The sequence below is a fragment of the Lycium ferocissimum genome, chromosome 6 (genome assembly GCF_029784015.1).
Source record: "Lycium ferocissimum isolate CSIRO_LF1 chromosome 6, AGI_CSIRO_Lferr_CH_V1, whole genome shotgun sequence".
NCBI lineage: Eukaryota > Viridiplantae > Streptophyta > Magnoliopsida > Solanales > Solanaceae > Lycium > Lycium ferocissimum.
In genome coordinates this window covers 27693973-27714390 of record NC_081347.1, presented here as the reverse complement: position 1 = coordinate 27714390, position 20418 = coordinate 27693973, and the positions used below count along the sequence as shown (strand labels likewise).

Sequence of the window (20418 nt, the reverse complement as noted above, 5' to 3'; positions counted from 1 at the left end):
AAAATATAATAGCTGCTTTTAAATTCTGATAAGGGTTATGCTGTAGTTTGTAGTAACTATGCATTTTATCTCACTTTCAATATCATCTCAACTCTTATTCGTTACCATCATACATTTCACAACCATACCCCAATAGGTAATAGTCCTCACGCGGACCTTGTACTCCCTACTCGTCTCTTGCGCAAGCGATACATACCAAATTTGATAGGAAAAGAAGGTTACCTATTGCTCTAAGCTTCATGGAATGATCTAGAGTAGAAAGAAGTGAGAAAATCCTGAATATCTTGGTGGTCAAAGGTTTACATGTAAGGCGCGCGCACACACATAAAAGTGACCCCACTGGACACGGCTTCATAGACTCCCTAGGACTCTTGAACCTAGTGCTCTGATACCAAGCTTTGTCACATCCCGAACCATGGCCTGGGCATAACACGATATTTTGTGCCTTGCTGTATGTGACCAAGCGAACCGCATGGCTTGCTGAATCAACATGGGGCATGAGCTGATGCGGAATATAGTAAAAACATGCATAGTGGGAGTAAAATATGGGATTAAATAATCATAAGTCTGAAAATATATAATAAATGTTGTGTCATGACCCAATTCGCGAATCGTGATGGCACCTACACTGTCCCCCCAAGTAGGCGAACCATTCCCAAATCATTTTAATCATTTATAAGAATTATGCGAAAATAGAGAATAATTTAGCTAATAGATTCGAATCATATAGATAACATATGCGGGAGTAATAACAACCCCAAAATCTGGTCTGCACTAGTACAAGAGTCACTATTTCGAGATACATGTCTGATATGAAGTAAAAATCTCAAGTACAGCAAACTGTCTTCAGAATACAAAATAGACAGTTATATACAAAGGAAGAGTCTCTGGGTCACAAGCCCATAACTAGACCACATCCTCACCCCCTGTCAAATGTGCCTTATATATATATATATATATATATTAAACATATACTGTATGTAAGAATGAGTATTCAAATATGGTTCAAGTCTAGATGTCACGCCCCAAAACCCACCCTAGACGTGACCGGCATCCGACGTCATGAACAACATTGGAAGAACCTTATAAATCAATAACGTCAAGCCCTTTTTCGACAATCTTTCATTTTTTAATTAAACAAGTGATAAATAACTAAATAAAATTTAAGATAACAATTATGAAACAAAATCAGCGGAAGTCTAATATAAATGAATACTTATAAATGTGGCAAACGCCTCAAAAAGTCATAGGAGACTTCAACATCTACCCACAGCTCGGAACTACTAAGAAAAATAAACTAATTAGAACATAGCTCGGAACTACTAAGGAGTAATAATTGACTCAATGAAAACCCACGAACAAATGTGTGGGCTCACCAACAATCTAGAAAGCAACAAGTACTTCTAACCCACGAGATCTATCCGTACCTGCTCTTCTTCATTACCTAACATACAATCAAAAACAACAATGGTATGCCTGAGTACTGAGTACTCAGTGAGTGCCTTGGGGACATTAAGTAATATAGCAAAATAATACAATAAGATTAGTGAAAACAGTTCCAATAGAATAATCTAAAATCAAAGACGAGATCAATCGTACAACTCAAAATCATCAATAGAAAACCATCAAGACAAGTATATATCTTTTTCGATTCAGTATACCATTTATTACCATTCGAGTCTTTTCCATTCGAGGCCAATATCATCAACAAGACACTCACAGGCAAACAGGTTCATTATTATCAACAAGCCACTCACAGGCACACAAGTTCACTATTATCAATAAGCCACTCAAAGGTAACAAGATACGAAACAAGCCACTCACAGGCTAATCAAAGTATATTCAAAGTATAACACATGCCAATACAGGCCCAAACAAGTGAAATGAAGGGATGACCACTTAAGGTTCCCTAAACCAGCATAGAAGCACCACATCGGGCTTGTCACCCTCGAAGGCTATCCTTCCTCCGGAATAGCTAGGCAAAATCACATCGGGGCACGTAACCCTCGATGGCCACTCTTCCTCCCGAATGGCTAGGCAAAACCACATCGAAGTTATGAACTCTCGATGACCACTCTTCCTCCCAAATGGCTAGGCAAATACCACATCGGGGCGTGTAACCGACGATGGCCACTTTTCCTCCTGAATGGCTAGGAAAAACCACATCAAAGTTATGAACTCTTGATGACCACTCTTCCTCCCGAATAGCTAGGCAAATACCACATCGGGGCATGTAACCCACGATGACCACTCTTCCTTCCGAATGGCTAAGCAAACCCTACAAGGATCCATAGTGACTACCCTTCATCCCGTGTATCTAGGCCAAACATAAAAAATAGATAATCATAGTAAAGCAGTCGAATCACAATGATAGCATAGAAGCCAAATCTCAAATCATAGCATGGGAGCCAAATCAGAAGTCATATCATGATAGCGTCATTATTCGTTAAGGATTATCAAAGCCTTATATCTTAATTTCTAATCATCCTTTAGAGAGGCAAAAAATCTTGAATACGTATATGTATAATATAGTACAAACAAGTTTTAATGTGGGCTTGTCCCTCACGCACACAAACCACAACCAAAGAGTTCACAAAAGTCATTCGAAAGAGTATGTTAAAAAAAGAGACATACAAATCACCTTCATAGTCAAAAAGAATTTTTAAAAGAGACATACAAATCACCTTTATAGTCAAAAAGGGTTTTTAAGAAGAGACATACATCAAAAGAAGGTTTTCAAAAGAGACATACATCAAAGAAGGTTTTCAAAAGCGACATACATCAAAGAAGGTTTTCAAAAGAGACATATCTCAAATCCCGCTAAAAGCTAGCAAAATGGAATTCGCAAGGTTGAACAATAAATCTACAATGGATTTAGATGAGAAAGATTAAATCTTTATTCGTTTCTACGAACTTTCTTTACGTTTCTAAAACTAGGGCTTTCTAAGCCTACAAACATGTTCTTGAACCTCATGTGAGTCATTAGTTGATTCCAATCACGTAGTATAATCCATACTAGCCTAAAAGTCATTAATTAAATAAGGGAAACCAAAGTTCATACCTTTTAGACGAAGTTCTACATGCCCATTCTTCTCCTCTCTTGAGTTTTCAAGAATCTAGGGTTTGGAGAGATGAACTAAGGTTAATTTGATATTAGATTGATGAAGTAATGATGGGAATTGATCAAGAAATTACCTTATATGTTTTGGGAAAACCCTAGGGTTGTTTCCTCTCAAAAAGTCAGCCAAAACGAAGTGGGAATGAATATAACGAAGTTAGGCTTTTATAAAATTCGGGAAAAAAATCGATTTTTCTAAAATGTTTTTTACCGGTGCGATGCCCAAGGCGCGTAGCGAGGTATCTATATCGATGGCATCAAAATTTTAAGTTTCCTGAAAATTTGGCTATCCATTTCCCACACCTAATTTTTGATTTTTGACCGTATAATGTTCAAAGAAATGGACATAACTTCTTAGTACGAGCTTTTTTGAACTCGACCATACCTTGTTGGAAAGGTATTTTAAAGACCTACAACTTTCATGGAGGAAGGTTCCCAAATTCCCAACTTATTTTCACAAAACTGGCTTAGAAGTCAGACCTACCGAAATTTAGACGAGCTTGAGAACTCTTATGAACTTCACTAATTGGTTTGACTTCAAAACGACTGCTTATCACCCAAATTCATCCCGAATGGATTAATGTAGCTAAAATATCATCTTTATATTAATTTTAGAATTCACACCTAACCCAAATTTACAGAGTGTTACACTAGAACCCCGAGATTAAACATCAACTCAGAAGTAAGCATGATCAATCAATGAAATCAAATGCCAATGAAAATGCAGGTCACAGTGCCATAAGCCATATCGTAGACTTAGATAAATCCGCTCAACTATGGAATGAATCATACAAACCATCTCAGTCAACATAAAGAGTCTATGTCACCTCTTTCTTCCAAGTATCGCAAGCACACCTCAGAACTGAGTCTTGTGTCACCAAAATGTTCCATTTCCTTTCATAGTTTCCATAAGTCTTCCATCAATCATTTTCGGACCATTTCCATCATGTATGAATGTATGAATACAGGAATGAGAAATCAGTGCAATGAATGTAAAGGAATATGTTATGAAGATCACAACCACCATAAGTTGTATCAAATCTTACATAACTTCGTTACCATCAACAATTCATAATCAAGATCTCATTTGTGTCTTATCACAAGTACACATCCAATTCAAGCCTAATCTCATTATCTGATCATAATATGAATCTCAACGTATTTTCAATTCAACGGTCAATATGGAACATAATCAGCCAATAATTTCAAGGTCAATGAATACAAGGCACCATGCCACAAGTCATTACAAGACTCAGATAAATCACTCAACAACAGCAAGGATATATAACCATCTACATCAACAAGAAGAGTATATATTGACTCCTTCCTTCTCATATGTGAAAAGATACATATAATATTCTACATAAAGTAATGGTGATAAGCCTACATAGGGTTTAGAAATCATACCAACCTAGATAATAATCCAACCAAACACCGTGTCCGAAGACCTAATCATGCTTTCTCAAAATATTCTATAAATATATTGATTTGCTAACCAAAGTCTATACATTAAGTGCTACTTGTATACATTACCTCGATAAATACAATCCAAGCATAAAATATTACATCCACTTAGAACCTTGTTTTTAAGCTTCGCATAGCGGTCAAATTTTTCTAGCAATATAATGCTAAGTTAGCAATACACCCTTCTAATAAATATAGGGACAACATTAGGGAAAAAATTATTATACCCTTTTTGAATGGTAGAAATATATTAAATGGTAAATTTATCTTAATCTCAATCCCAACAATCATACTATTTCAATTCGTGGGTTTCTTATCAATTTAATCCTTCCAAAATAGATTTTAGTCCAAAGTTCCCCTTTTTATTAGAACCCTAAGTCTCAAAAGATATTCCCAACACAATTAACCAATTTCCCATTAGAAGGTGATTACCCACCCTCCTAGATGATAAAACAACAATAAAATCATCAACCCCTCAAACATAACATAATATTTAACCATTCTAAGGTTCTAAAATTTTTCATTCACCATTAAAGAAGTTAACTAGCATAAAAACTTGTTATTTCAAAATGAAATATTTAAATACATTATTTTTCAATTTAAAAAGAAACTTTTTCTTTTTTCGAAACAAACTAAAAATGATAATCTCACATAGAGTGAAACTATACAATTAGAGGGGGTTTTTGGCTAATGACATCGAAATTTGTAACATAAAAGTGGGTTGAGGGTTCCTATATTAGAATAATTTCAAGTTAATATACTAAAAATGAAATTCATAGTCATGTATTTATAGATATTTAATGAATTTTTAATAGAAATACAAGATTTGCACAAAAATTATTAATTCCCTGAACCCATAAACAATGTTCTAGATCCACCGCGCAAAGATGGAAATAAATAAAGCTTAATTTAAATAATTTTAAAAATTAGAAACTATGTTTTCATCAATTTTCCCGCCAAAATTCCAACATCAATCCAAGGCCCTACACATAAAATCCAGACATGCACATATATGTAAAAACCCACGTTTTTATTAATATTAAAGGTGAACTTGAAAATTATTGTCTAATTCACTAAGTCAACCCGGTGATTAAAATAAAATAAGTTCTCAAACAAGTGCACAAAATACTATCACAAGCCTTTGCTTAAAATTCTAAATTTTTAAAAAATAATTAAATTGATCCTAGTCTCGGAAAACGACCTGTCAGGGTAAAATGGTCAAAACCTCCAACGACCTAGCGGGTCAATCATAGGGATTGTCGATCCATTAGGGAGGGGGTAAAACATTATTTGAAATAGCACAAAATGACATAATTGAATTAGTCTCAGTCTGTTGAAAACGAAGTACATACACCTCACTTTATACAACAAGGCCTTATATCGGGATAAATCTAGTGAGATAGACTTAAGTCCGCATAACTAAAAATAAATATAAATAGAGAAAAAAACATGTGCAAAATCGTATTCAGTATTCACCGAGTTGCCAACTTGGTTCTTAACTTAAGGCACATCAAACTCTATTCCAAAAATATCTCTAAATTGCCCACTAGCCTCATCTTTCTCTTTCAGAGAGATGTCGACACTTGTAATCCAGCTGCGCTTTTGTAAAGCAACTCAATAAATAAACATGTCACATGAAATAATAATTCATCGTGTAAATGTATCTATTCCTTGAACTGATGGCCGAGCATCATTTACATGAATATGTATATGTAACACGAGTAAAACATTTTAAGTGAGAGAACCTTAGTATAACCGATATGTCACCACCACGTAAGTACGTGGCGTCTGATCTCTGCCCGACTAGCTAAGCCATCATGTACCTTGCCGGGGTACAAGATAGGAATATGAAAATGAATGGATCCAGTTTAACATCTACTATATATATACAAAATGAAGGTAATTTTAATCTTGAATATATAGCGATCCTTATTCTACGATGACCCCATACGTAGTTTCGCCTGCTATCCGAGCCTTCTCGATAACCGTGTAACTCCAAATATATATAATATGAACATGGATATATTTGGCTTAGTAGCCCATGAATTATATAAAAATGATTGAACACATTGATAATCTCTAGTACATTCGTGTTTTGATAATTGTTCAAATATAATTATCCTAGATAGAGAGGTCCGTGATTGACATTTTTCGTGCATCTTGCACGGTAAGCAGAGACTGATGTAAAGTTGAGCTACTCACTGCACACAAGTACAAGAGTTGAGCTGGCCCATGCTTTAGGTCAAATGTTGAATGAGTGGTCTCTATCCATCCTACATGCTTCCCATTATATATGTAACATGTTGCAACATATTGTGTATCATTTGGAAAACCTAAAAATCACCCAAAAGGTGCAGCCGTCACAAGACTCTCCAAGTGTTCAACAAAGCTAATCACAACTGAAGGACCTGTTTCCAACACTAAAGATGCTTCATTCTCTTAGTTTGTTTTAAGCTTTGTTTCATGTGCTTTGACTTGTAAACCCGCTCTTCTCTTATAAGAAGCTGTTGTAGGTATTTCAAATTCTTAGATGTTAGGCAGTTTACCTTTCATTCTATTAAGTGGTACCCTTGGATAGTTTAGTCTAAGGCGTATTAGTTGGGTTTGGCTAGAGGTAGTCAACCTTAGTTTCCTTCGCTAGAGTTAGTCAAGTGGAGGTGTTTGCAATCGGTGTATTGTAAAGATTGAGGGACTATGGGAGTTAGTTCCTAGGTTGCCACCATTGTAAGGGTTGAGAGATCATAGGAGTTAGTTCCTAGCTTACGATAGGTTGTAATCTGATGTTGCTCGTGTAATGGAGTTGAAATCCTACTGGGGTAGGTCGTGGTTTTTAATCCCTTGAGCAAGGAGTTTTTCACGGTAAAACAATGTCTTCTTTACTTACTGCATTGCATAAGGGAACTGGTACTCAACCAGGTCTTTTTATATTGTGTTTGGTGGACTCACAACCTACATCACACATGATTCGTGATTCTATTATAACATGAAGATAAATATATAATATAACTTGTACGAAAACATGGAAACATGTAGAAGTTCATGAAAATAAACATAAAATTTCACATCTCGCATTTAAGAACCCATGGAATGCAAAGTATGGGTTTCATGGATTACAGACAGATTCTCAATAACCAAAATAGAATATTAAGAACACAATAACGAATTATCAATACAACATAGTGTATCATGGTACATGCACTCAGGTTTATCATGAACATGGCTGGAAATCCTAGTTTTGGTAAAATTCCGTATAATCATGGAAGAACATGGCATGGGAAAGAACAACGATGTTCCCAACGTAGATAGAAACCCTACGTACATGTAATCGCTCCAATCTAATGAACTAAACTGCTTCTCTCATGAAGAACACCAAAACCTTAGCTTTGAATCGCTTGAGAAGGAATTACCTTGGAAATCCTATGTTTTGGTTGAAGAATCGTGTTACTAATCATGAATTAATATTAGAATTACTTAGGAATCATTAGAGCGATCTTACCTTGACGTGGGAGGATGAGGAGAGGAGGAAAACTGCTGCTTAGGGCTTTAGGACGAAGTTGAAATGTTTGATAAATGAAATTTCAAGTTAAAGTGTTAAATTAATAGCACGGGGCATTTTGGACCCCCCAGGCTCGCTGAGCAAGCTCTAAAATGAGGGGTCACCTCGCTATGGGCCGCGCTCAGTGAGCTCCCCAACATTTTAGACTAAGTCGATTTTCTTGAAATTTTTCCACTTTTGGACCCTTACCTCGCTGGGCGCGGTCAAGGGCAAGTTCTTGCTTCGCTTTGGGGTGAGCTCAGCGAGCTCCCCTGTCTATATCACACTTAGTCAAAATTTCACATTTTTCTGCTCATCGATAGTGTTTAGTAAAATGGGCATAACTTTTTGTACAGAGCTCATTTTGAGCTTCACAATATACCGTTGGAAAGGTATTTCAAAGGGCTATAATTTCATGTTTTACGATTTCTCAAATTCCTAACCAAATTTCACGAATTCAGGCTAGAAGACAGACCTTCCATAAACTTAGTCGATTCTATCGAATCTTATGCACCTCGCTATCCGTTTTGATTCCAAAGCAACTATTTCCACCTAAACTCATCCCGATGGGACTTCATATGACTAAAATATCACATTAACACTCATTTAGCATATGCACACCTAATCTGAATTTACGGAGTGTTACAGTGTGTTATGACCAATTGTATTTAAAACATCATGTTCTGTATAATTTGGGATTAACAAGTATGTATGTTTTGTATGGTTCGGTATTCTTGATAGTTTTTAAAACTTATGGGTATAAGTAATGTTTTCCAAAACAAAAAGTGAAATATGTACAAAACTTGAAAAACTTCACCGAAATCAAGTTTTTCAATTATTTTTTTGGGAATCTATGGCCAAACGCTAGCTTAAATTGAGAGGGAGTACTAGGATATCATTTACTACTCCCGGTATTTCAATTTGTTTGTATTACATTCCTTTTTAGTCCTTTAAAAAAGAATGAGTCTTTCCTTTTTTGGCAACTCTTTAATTTCAATTTTCCACCCGACATGTTCAAAACCACAAGATTAAAGGGTATTTTGGTACATTCCACATATCTTTAATTTAAGTCCACCGATTCCTTTTTACCTTATACTCCATGCCAAATCAAAATCAAACAAACAAATTGAGACGGATACACAGTTAAGTATTTAAACAAAGTATAATAATTACAAAATCTATTTATGTACCATAGTGTATTTTTTAGTGTAATTGTAGTGTAAATTGTTTGATATTTTTTTATTTTAAATACCATTTAATTACAAAAATTTACTTTTTTGTCAAATGAACATATATTAAATTTTTATGCGTGACAAATATGTGTGTACTAGTAAATTTGCTTGTGCATCCCGCGGCTATTAAATTTAGGAAGAGATCAGTCTGTTAAATATAATGGATTGGGAAATCATATTATTTTGGATGATAAACAAAAGACTAATAAATTGTAACAACCTGACTCTTGATTTTGAGATTTAACGCTTATTTTTATGTTTGAAAGTTTGGTACAAGTCATATTTGTCATTTGAAACTTGTTTGAAGGGTTGGGGTTTGGACTCAAGAAGTTCGATTGAGTTTCAAAATAAATAAAAAAATTGATCTTGACATTGCAGATTTTACTTTATTTTTGGTGCAACCGCATTTGCGGGCCTTGCTAGCATTTGTAATGGCAACATTTAAGTTGGGGCTGGAGCAAGAGAGTTCCGCTTTTGTGGTGAGTTTAGGGGATTTTGGACCGTGAAAGGCATGAGTGGGGTTGGAAAGACCAAGAGAAAAAAGCAGCGGGAAGGAAAAAATCATTGAGAAGAAGAACCTATGAACTAAAGAGAAATGAAATTTGGAGAGAGAAATATTGTGTAAATTGATAGAATGAAATGAGAGAGGAAATGTGGGGGGGGGGGGGGGGGGGGGGGAAAGAAATGGGAGAGGAAAGAATAGAATGGGAATCGAGAAAAGTTCATGCGGGAGAGGGGAAAAAAGAAGAAGTGGGAAGCAGAATGAGATATACGGATATTTATTGCTTCTTAAGCAGTGCGTCAAATTAAACATGGATAAGTTAAAATGAGCGGAGGGAGTAATAAAGAAGCTCGACCTGCAGTTATGGGTAATTATCTCATTAAAAAACATTGGCAACTCCACCTTTAGCAACATGGAATATATGCGTAATAATATACTCTCGCCATTCATTTTTACTTGTCCTGTATTGACTTGGCACACATCCAAGGAGTTATAATAGAATGACAATTTTACTATATCACTCATAATTATATTAAGTCATCTAATGTTTAATCAATCAAACATACTTTAAATGTTATGCAACCACTAAAAATTTATTGAAGTTTCCAACCCAATAATTAATAATAAGGGTAAAATATGTATGGAATGGTAAATTATCTCTTGTTTTTCCCATTTGGACAAGTAAAAATAGATATCTTAGTATAGAGGATAAGTAAAAATGGACAGAGGAAGTACTCCCTCCACCCATTTTGGCTATTGTTAGCTCAATGTTTGTACCAAAATAAATGTCACTTTAAAAATTCAAGGCCGAAGTTGATAATTGTTTCAAACTATGCACTAAACATTAAAAAAATATGCACAATGATTAAGAGGAAAATCAATCTACCTTTAATAAATAGAGTTAACTTAGTAAATTATATCTTGTACTGTACTTATTATTTTCTAATGAGCGTAAAAAAGCTAAAGTAAAATGGGATGAGGAGTGTATATCTTTGTTTTACAGGTTCTTTACTACAGGCTAACGTTTGTGTTTTAATTTCAGTATCCGAGGCAAAATTTAGTAATGCAAATCCAACCTGCTACTCTTCGTGTAGGATTTCTGACCATCTCTCCATATCTACCTTGCATAGTTGCATTGATGGATCCATTCACACTACCTTGTATTGATGGATCCATTCACACCCAAGAGAAAAAAAAAATATTAGAATAAAAAAGGATGGTGTTTCCAGATTTTTTCCAAACATCTTAAAATGCTATGGAGCCGCGTAAGCCAGAAGCTTATAGTCGTCGCTACTGTTCTATGAGTTATTAGTGTGCTGAACATCGACCCACATGCTTTTGACACGTCCCTTTCCCTGTCAATGCAGATACATATGTAAAATGAAATGTGACAACTGAATAATAAGCTCAATTAAGAAGTTCTACGCATTACGGCTTAACAACAAAACGACTCCATTTACAATCAATAACCGATGCTCCTTACTAACATCCAAGGCCCTGCTCAGTTCATTCCATTCCAAAACTACATAGTTCAATAACATTTCAGTGTTTTCGTTCAAACTCTAGTTCTAATCTCAACAATCTATATTCTGCACATCCCACAACTGCAAAAAATGATTAAGCCTGCCTTCACCAACCGTACACAACTTGTGAAAGTTAAACATCTAGAAGATTCGGCAGACCATTCAACAAAACACGATCAGCTTGAAGAACCATCCAACAAACAGTGATCCTAGATTAACTTCAGGTTGTCTTCAAGCAATTCAAACACAAGGCTTTCGCCGACTGTTTGCTTCTGCATTTTTGATAAGAGGATGTAAATCAAATCAATTATTTCAGCAGTAAAGCGGCAATTCAGAAAATAAAATAGAAAGGCGAATCAATTCAACAATGAAAAGGCACTGCATGTTTTTGTTTGTATTTTTGTGGCACATGCAAGTTGAATCATTCACTAAATTCTTTTCAGACAGTTATGCTTGGATGGATTCTACCCAAGTAGAAGCAAAACCAGATTTGAATCGATGGTAAGTTCGTCTTGCTCTAGCTTTCTTGGATGAAATGGTTCCCAATTCGGTGGATAAATCAGTGAGTGAATGCAGGATACAATAGTCCAAGCTTATGCGAAGAATATTACTTCTTTTTTGATAAGGTAAGATTTTACTATGATATGGTTCCGAGTAACACCAAACCAAAATTTATGTATCATGCAGAGACATCAAAAAATGGAAAACATAAAATAAAAATGAGCAACGTAATTGCTTGTCAGAAAAAGAGAACCTACTCGTAACTGGGATATAATTCCAGGTATTTTCAGGAAAATCTCCTTTGTAACCTCACCAGTCGTAGATCTGAAATCAAATCGATCTGCATGCCGAAGCTTAAACCTAATTGATGAATTTCTATATGATTTTGAAGTTGTGTGACCAATACCAATAACAACATATCGACCACCAGAAGAAATCTTGCCAAAGGGCCATCTCAAGCCACCCTGGACTTCTGAATCCAAAATGGTGGAACCAATAAGATCTTTAAGTTCATTAATCTCTTCATCCTAAAAAATGCGAAGAATCATCACAGAAAGAAGCATCTTTAACTACACATAGCATTAGTGGTTTTCTTTCAGTTTAAATAGTGCAGGAGTCCTGATGAGAAGATGAGAAGTAGAGTGCAAATGAAAACACATTCTCCCATTTAAAAATCACGCAGTGTAAGCCCAATTCATCAAGAAGCTACAGAACTAGTATTAGACACGCCGAACTGAAGAAATATCAAGAGACCTCATTTGACAACAAAAAGAAACTTTACATACAGGGTTTAAATGCCTTTAAGTATTATTAACCCAATACTTTCAGACCCCAAAGCAAATCAAGTTTATTAAGAAACCACCCTGGTATAGGCCTAAGAAGAATATCGTTATTTCTATTTTTGTCTCCGTGTCTTTTTCTTTTACTTTTCCTTTTATATGTTTTCCATCATTTCTCATTGTATGGCAATGCCTCATATCTACTTCATTCCAGCAACTACAGAACTCCAAAATGCTGCTCTAGTGATCAATCCAAAATGCTGTCAGCTTTAGTATTCTATTTTCTTTTTCATGAAGAAACATTCTACCCTCAAAGCCACAAAAAGGGGGAATAAAACAAGAAATTTTGCACCTAGGAGTATTTGAATGCAGTTGCTTGCAAATTATGTTTAGAAAATATAAATACATACATCAGGCAGACCTTTTCAAATATGAGCTATGACATAACAAAGGTAAAAGAATGCTAGGAAATAACCACTAAATAGAGAACTTACAGACATTAAAAACATAAATCCATTCTAGAAGGAAAGACAGAAAAATTACTACTATTAAATATGGAAGAAAAATTGCCATCTTGATTTTCTATTAAATATGGAAGAAATGTTTAACTCGATTTCAATCTTAGAAAAAAGGAGTCAATGTCAAACAATAGTCTAAATTGATTTTCTAATAGATAAATATGACCTTGTTTAAAGATGAAAAAGAGAACTGAAGTTAGTTAGGAATTTTTCAGGTATAAAAGGTTCAGAGTATTAGATTATCTTTTTGCCACAACTTTTGCCATAGTACATTTGCAGGAAACAGTTGATTCAGGCCTCAACTTATCGGAAAGCTACAAATCATAAGGATAGAGAGCTCAAAGAAACAATACAGTAGGACAAAGACATTTTTAGAAGCTTGAAAGTCATACCTTAACGTAGTATAATTCTTTCCATTGAATATATTCTAGACCGAGTTTCTTCACTACTTGATTTTCTATGTAACTCATATATGAAGAAGGAACATCCGTATGGAAAGATCTTTTCATTTCTCTCAAAGTACTCTCAATCAATGAGTTAGTTTTTAGAGATTCTTTACAAGCTGAAGAAATCCTACATCATAAATAATTTGAGAAGGATTTTGGAACACGCATCGCATACGAATGACCTAACAAAAAATGCTTCAAACACAACAAAGTAAGCAGCGTGATGCATATAATATATGAGGTGTTACATATAATATAACTAATTATACGTAAAAATGATACCCTATCTTGTGCCATTACATGTCCCAATTTAAAGGATAACGCCAAGTGTCCATTCAATGTAGTAGTATCTTTTGTGATCTTTAAATGTTGTAGTTCTAGGTGTGATTAGAAGGTGTTGAAGACATATTAAGTAACTAAAAGTGTGCTTTATCCAACAGCTTAAACTTTTAGATGAGGTGGCCACACACTTCAACATGGTGTAAGAGTATTCAAAGATCTTGGGTTCCAGCCTCGCCTTAACTCATCATCAAAAGGACTCTTTACGTGCTTATCCCATGACACAGTTACTACCCAACTACAAAATATCTTTGTTAATTGGTCATCTATAAACAATCTTATGCTTACGCTAATGGTTGAAATGTTAGTCTATACTCTTCATCAACGTTTTTTTTTTTTTAATTTTTTTTTGACCTTCAGCTAGCAGATTGCCTTTGTGGAATTCAGATAATATTAGGGAACAAAAAACATTCAGCCACGCATCATCCTAATTGCACTTGATTTTTATATTTTCTAAATTCTCCATGATAGGAATTTCTTAAACATTTCCCAACTTTCATTATCAAGCAATTTTATTTGTCTTTGTTCAAAAGGGGATGAATTGCGGGGTTACTGAACTAGGAGAAACAGCCACCTATTTTATCTGGGGTTTTGGTCATGTAATCTAGAAATTTGAATTCAAATGACACATAGTTGTCATTCAGATCAAAAAAGATTTCCAAGTGTTAAAATTCCCTAATGAACAAGACGATAAGCATAATTCCTATTTAGCTACAGAATTTATCCGTCGCTAACCTGTGTTTTAGTAGTAGATAAAGCACAACATGTGATCAAATGAAGAAGACTGACCCATAAAAGAAAACTTTTCCAAAACGGGCAACTACAGAGGGCTTTACTTGTGCCATATCAGCTTCCTCCATTTCACGCTTCATATGTTGAAATGACAAAAATAAGTCCTGTTTCACATTTGCAGCAACAAAAAGCCATGGTGTATCTATAAGCTCATTCGTTCCTTCACTGCAACCTGGAAAATTTACATATAAAATGAAGATCCTGAATTAAGATCTGAAAAATAGAAACACAAACTGAAATCCACAAAATCAGACAAAGGATTTTATAGATATACACCACTAAACTAGAAAGTCCAGCACAAACAAAGGTGGTCATAACCTATGTTGCTCGGACTCTTCACTTTCAGTGCCGCACCCTTGTCGACACGACATGGGTGTGGGTGTGGGTGTGGGTGTGGCTGTGGGATTCGTACCAAATCTGGTCAACCAATTTTGGGTACTTTGACCAAAATCGAGGGAGAAATTCCAAACAGATTCAATGATTTATGTAATCAAAACAAAAGCTATGGGGAAATTGAAGAAAATGGAATAACTTGTATATAGAAAATTCTATGTCACTCCTTTTCCGTTTATCTCCTTCTGAGATTCTCCTCTTGAGCATTTTTTTTTTATGACATGGGAGCCCGAAGCCGCTACCCTTCGAGTGTGCCCAGGGTAAACCCAACTCCTGTGCAATAGCTCGCAAACCACATAGGAGAGGTAACCCGTACTAGGCAAGCCCCATGCGACGAGCTCGACCCAGAAGGAAAATCCCTGTTCGTCGTGGTTTCAAACAATATGACTTTTCCACATAATATCTCATAATTTAGGTTTTATAACTCTATATTTAGAATTTTGAATAGTTTTTGCCGAATCCACTCACCAGTATCCGTACCCACCAATCTTAAAATTTAGATCATGACAAATCCGACCTCTAGATTCGTATCCATATCCGACACCCGCACCCGAGTCTGAACAACATAGGTCATAACAATATAAACAACATTATAGTGAAAGTAGATAGCGGTAGTAAGGTAATTAGTCAAGGTGAGAAAGTGTAGTTGGGACTCTTTTAACTTTATGTTAAATCCCCACTAGATACGACAGACATTATAGGAAATGCATCGGCTTCTTTACCAATTTTGCTTCTCTTTCCTTTTGCAATTACTACATATTTTTTCCTTAAAGAAAGGGCCTTTATCACTTGTTTGAAGCCATATAAGGATTTCTTCAATCAGCAAACAAGGGGGAAGTCTGCCACACCAACCTTTGTTGAGATAGGAACTCTGGCGCAGCAGTAAGAAAAAGTCACTTAGTGAATCGGTGGATCACAAACTTGGAGACAGGGACATGCCGGACTCTTTAGAAAGTATACAAGTGTTGAAGAGTGAAGTCCGGAGACAACGGTAAACGTGAGGAATGGCACCTCCGCCCTATTAAAGAAATTCGAAAGCAAGGCACATGCTGAATACCTACCTTTTCCATCATAAGTCGACAAGGGTCAAGTGGTTGAACACCCTTCCCTAAATAAGCTAAGAGAGGACAGGTTTGAAGCTCATTCCATCGAAGGTAGGCATTTCCCCAAGGCACTGATATGATGACTCTCTATTACACGTGTTTTAGCTAGGGAGTTGAATGTCTTATTCTTATGAATGACCTATATGAATATAGCCAGGCGCAAGGATTCCGGAAAGCCAAATATGGTATTGCAGTGCAAGTCCACATTCCTGATATGAAAATGAAAGTGGAGTGAAAGGTGAAAGGCATTTCCCAAGGCACCGATATAAGACTCTCTATTACATGTAGACATAAAAGTCAAGTTCAATCATCGAAAGTGAGATCTCTTTACTCCGGTCTTTTTTCTTTTTTGAGTCAGGTTCTTAAGACAGTCAAGTACTTAACTTCCAGCTATCAAGGAGACGAAAAGCTACGTGAAGTAAAAGAAGAAAAGGTCGCATATTGCTATAAGTTCAAAGGCTTTTGTGTTATTCGAGTGAGATTATAATGCGAAACAACCGCATCTACGAGATTAGTGTCAAATCAGGGAAAAGAGTTCTATTACTAATCTGGTGCCTCTTTTCAGTAATGGAATCTTCTTGAACCCTGTCCGAACGAATTTCTCCTTTATTTTGTCCTTTCCATTCACTCGGATTTCTTCCGGTTCATCGAGTTTAATCATCAAAAGTGAGATCTTTTTACGTAGGGGTCCGGTCTTTTTATTCTCTATTGAATGAAAAGAAAGTCTTCTTAAGAAGTGAGAGAAGGAATCATAAAAGTACCTTAAGCCATCGGCGGCCGGGGTTTCCTTGCTCTTAGACACCCTCCCCTAAGAGGGCCCGGGAGGGGAAGGGTTTTGGGGCAAATCCCACTTTGTTATCTGATGACAAGACATGAGATTGGCGTAAACTCTCACTCTCAGAATAAAAGCTTTAGTTGGAACAATCAACCCACCCATCTTTGTAGGAGCTGACATCCCCATCTCGATCCTCACCCATTCTTCTTTTTCTCGAAGAGAGAGTCTTGTCATCTTAAGGTTCATACGGTTGGTGAGAGGAACCAGGCAACATAGAATGACCCAAATCGGGGAAAAATGTTATATATTGACTACTCCCAATGACTTAAAAAAGTTCTTCTTGCAATTGTGACTATCTCCTCGACAATAAATACTTACTCACTCCCAATATTTAAAAGCAATTTAACCTTAACAGTTAAATATTAAGGTAATAATTAACATGGTTAAGTGATAAGGATTTCAATATGGATTTACCTAGGTCAATTTATAGCTAATAAATAAAGGATTTATCTTCGAAGCCCATTGAAAAGGCAATGCAAGAGAAGTCATACAAATATGTAGGGGCGGGCGTTTGGGCCGTTGAATTGGATATGAAGAGTTTGGTTTGGATTTTCGGTTCTCGAATTGAAGAACTTACAATCTTAATTCAATTCAAATAAGCTCGAATCGGATTGGATATTTTAAGTTCGGTTTCGGGTTAATCTGTTTTGATTTTTGATCCTTAAAGGCGTGCTTATTAGGAACGAAATTTATGTGCCCCAGTTACCAAGTTATATGTCTTCGCATAATGTGAAACCAAATATGTGGATTCAATAAAGATTTGGTATCACTAAACCAAAAGGTATTAAGTCCAACTTCACAAGCTATAGTATATATAATTTGGTAGAAAATTATATCTTTGACTTAATATTATAATAATTGATAGGGTTGTACTTGTAGGGTATTAATATATTAGACCTTTGGACTAATTAGTATTCAAACATGTTATATGAGTAGGGCTAAATATAAGGTATAAAAATTTTGGAATTTCGGATATCCAAAAATTTTAAGTAGTAAATCGGGTACCCAACCCGAAATTTTTAAAAATTTTAAAAATAAAATCCGAAGTCCAATCCATAATCCAAAAATCCAAACCAAATATCTAAAAAATTCAAATTTCGGGTTGGCCTAAACTATGCCCACCCCTACAATATGGTTGAATCTTTGGATGCCCTGAAAAAGATTTGAGGTGCTCGGAATTTGTGTTTAAAAGACAAATATATCTTGCTTTTATTGATGATGTAAATTAGTTGTGGTAAGTTTACATTAAGGAAAACAGAAAGACTCCTTAAAACTTAGGATAAAAAGAGGTAGCTTTATAAGATGATTTTTTTTTCTTTCCGGAATATTAGTTTTTCCAAGGTTTTCAAATATTAGGTCAACCAAATTTAATTTCATCCATATAGAAGTTTTCACGTTCAAGATTCAATTTTTTTTTCTCTAGTATCGATAATTCTCAAACTCCATAAAATGCGATTAATCATTTGTCAAGTCAAACTTGTTTGGATGGTTGTTACACATAATTGTACTGTATTATTTTGAGGTAACATTTGAATATAGTTGGCACATAATGTTACACATTAATGTATCTACGATACAATAGAAACCATTCAAACAACATATCTAAACTAGTTTACGACCATAAGCATCTTTAATTTATGACAAGATTAAAAAATCATTTTCTTTCTTTCTTAAACAAAAACACACTAAAATTGGGACGGAGAGAGTTGGTAGACATATACCTTGAGATAAAAACAACCAGAGAGGTTTTTGGCCTGATCTTAGCTCAAAGGAGTCAACTGGAACAGGTTGGAGAGTCAGAAGAGACGAAAATCGAGAATGATCAGGCAAGCCAACGGAGAACCATCTCAAGACGGCATCATCACTGTAAACGACGTTGCTCGTGCGAAAAATCTGGTCCTTTTTTCTCTTGTGATGATCCCAAAACGAATTGAGATTTACTTTTTTCCTGAAGCTAGCAGGCATCAGAGACTCCGGTGCAGGAGTTAGTTCCAATGGACGGTGAACCCTTTGTTTGCCTCTTGTGCGGAGGAATGTAAGCCCTCATATGCAGGGGCGGAGCTACAGTGTAACTGGGGGTTCGGCCGAGCCGAGTAACTTTTGCGTAGACCCTATATTTGTACTAGAAAATCTAGTAAGTATATATATTTATTTGTATCCGAACCCACACACAGATGCAAGCTGATGATTCAGTGGTTTGAGGCGCGGCTTGTAAGGCCCTTTGTTTCCCCGAGATGTGGGTTCGAGACCCACATGTTTCTTTTTTGACGGCCATCGACAACACACCGTGGTCGTCCCTCTTTCCTTAAGCACCTAAAGTGGCCCTTGTTCCATTTAGACACTTCAGGTGGGCCATTCCTATTCCACTTAGACACTTTTTGCACCGTTATCGGAGCAAAACTAACACCAATCGTCTCCTATGTGGATTAAGTGGCCAATTAAATTGTGATAGCTCATTTAAATTGTGTCAACTCAATTAAATTGTGCCTAACTCATTTTAATTGTAAATTCACTAATCCGTAAATTCATGGAGTTTTCACCATTTACTTGGGGCTTTTGGGCTGGTTGGATGTGCAATGAGGTGGCGCCCCCTTTGGCGTTGGTTTTGCTCCGATAACGGTGCAAAAAGTGTCTAAGTGGAATAGGAATGACCCACCTGAAGTGTCTAAATGGAACAAGGGTCACTTTAGGTGCTCAAGTGAAAGAAGTGGACGGCCACAGGTGTCTGTCGATGGGTTTGGCCTTCTTTTTTTACGCTAGTTCCTATTTTGCTATATATATGCTCTCTTTTTTAAACAATAAAATAATATAGCTCACTCCTGTATTAGTTTTTCCCTAGGCTTAACTCGTAAGCTTTTTTTTTTCCTTTTTCCTATGTGTAGTGTTTTTATTTTTAAAAAACAAAACATAAAATTAATAATTGAAAAAAATCAAAAAAGCAACGTCTGCTCTAAAACAAAACATCCGACTGTTTAATATATTTATTTCAATATATTAATTACCGGTACTTGTTCATTAGTTTGGCGGTTGTTATACATTAACTTGGGGTCATTGTCCTGTCTTAAAATTCCGAACCCCCAAACCTCAAATCCTGGCTCCGCCTCTGCTCATATGATGACCTGCCGCTACCTGCTTAGAGGATGACTATGAAGGCTGTGTTGAGAGCTCAATAGCGAAAGAACATGCATGAACTATTTGGCATTGTATCTATGTAAAACTGTTGGAACATAGATCGCCAAAAAGTACTTGACCAGACGCGCGCATTTTATTACTCCCTCCGTTCACTTTTACTTGTTCACTTTTGACTTTTCACGCTATTTAAGAAATAATAAATAAAG

General features: G+C 35.8%; 1 protein-coding gene across 1 annotated transcript; it reads right to left on the bottom strand.

The window, feature by feature from the left end:
* Window positions 1-11312: 11312 nt before the first annotated feature.
* LOC132061247 (uncharacterized) lies at window positions 11313-19116 on the bottom strand. The gene is made up of 6 exons (XM_059454096.1): window positions 18802-19116; window positions 14747-14921; window positions 13565-13745; window positions 13424-13486; window positions 12133-12402; window positions 11313-11646 (listed from the first exon to the last, which is right to left on the bottom strand). The coding sequence occupies exons 1-6, from the start codon at window positions 19043-19045 to the stop codon at window positions 11584-11586; spliced, it is 996 nt and encodes a 331-aa protein (XP_059310079.1). The 5' UTR covers window positions 19046-19116; the 3' UTR covers window positions 11313-11583.
* Between the last annotated feature and the right edge of the window lie 1302 nt (window positions 19117-20418).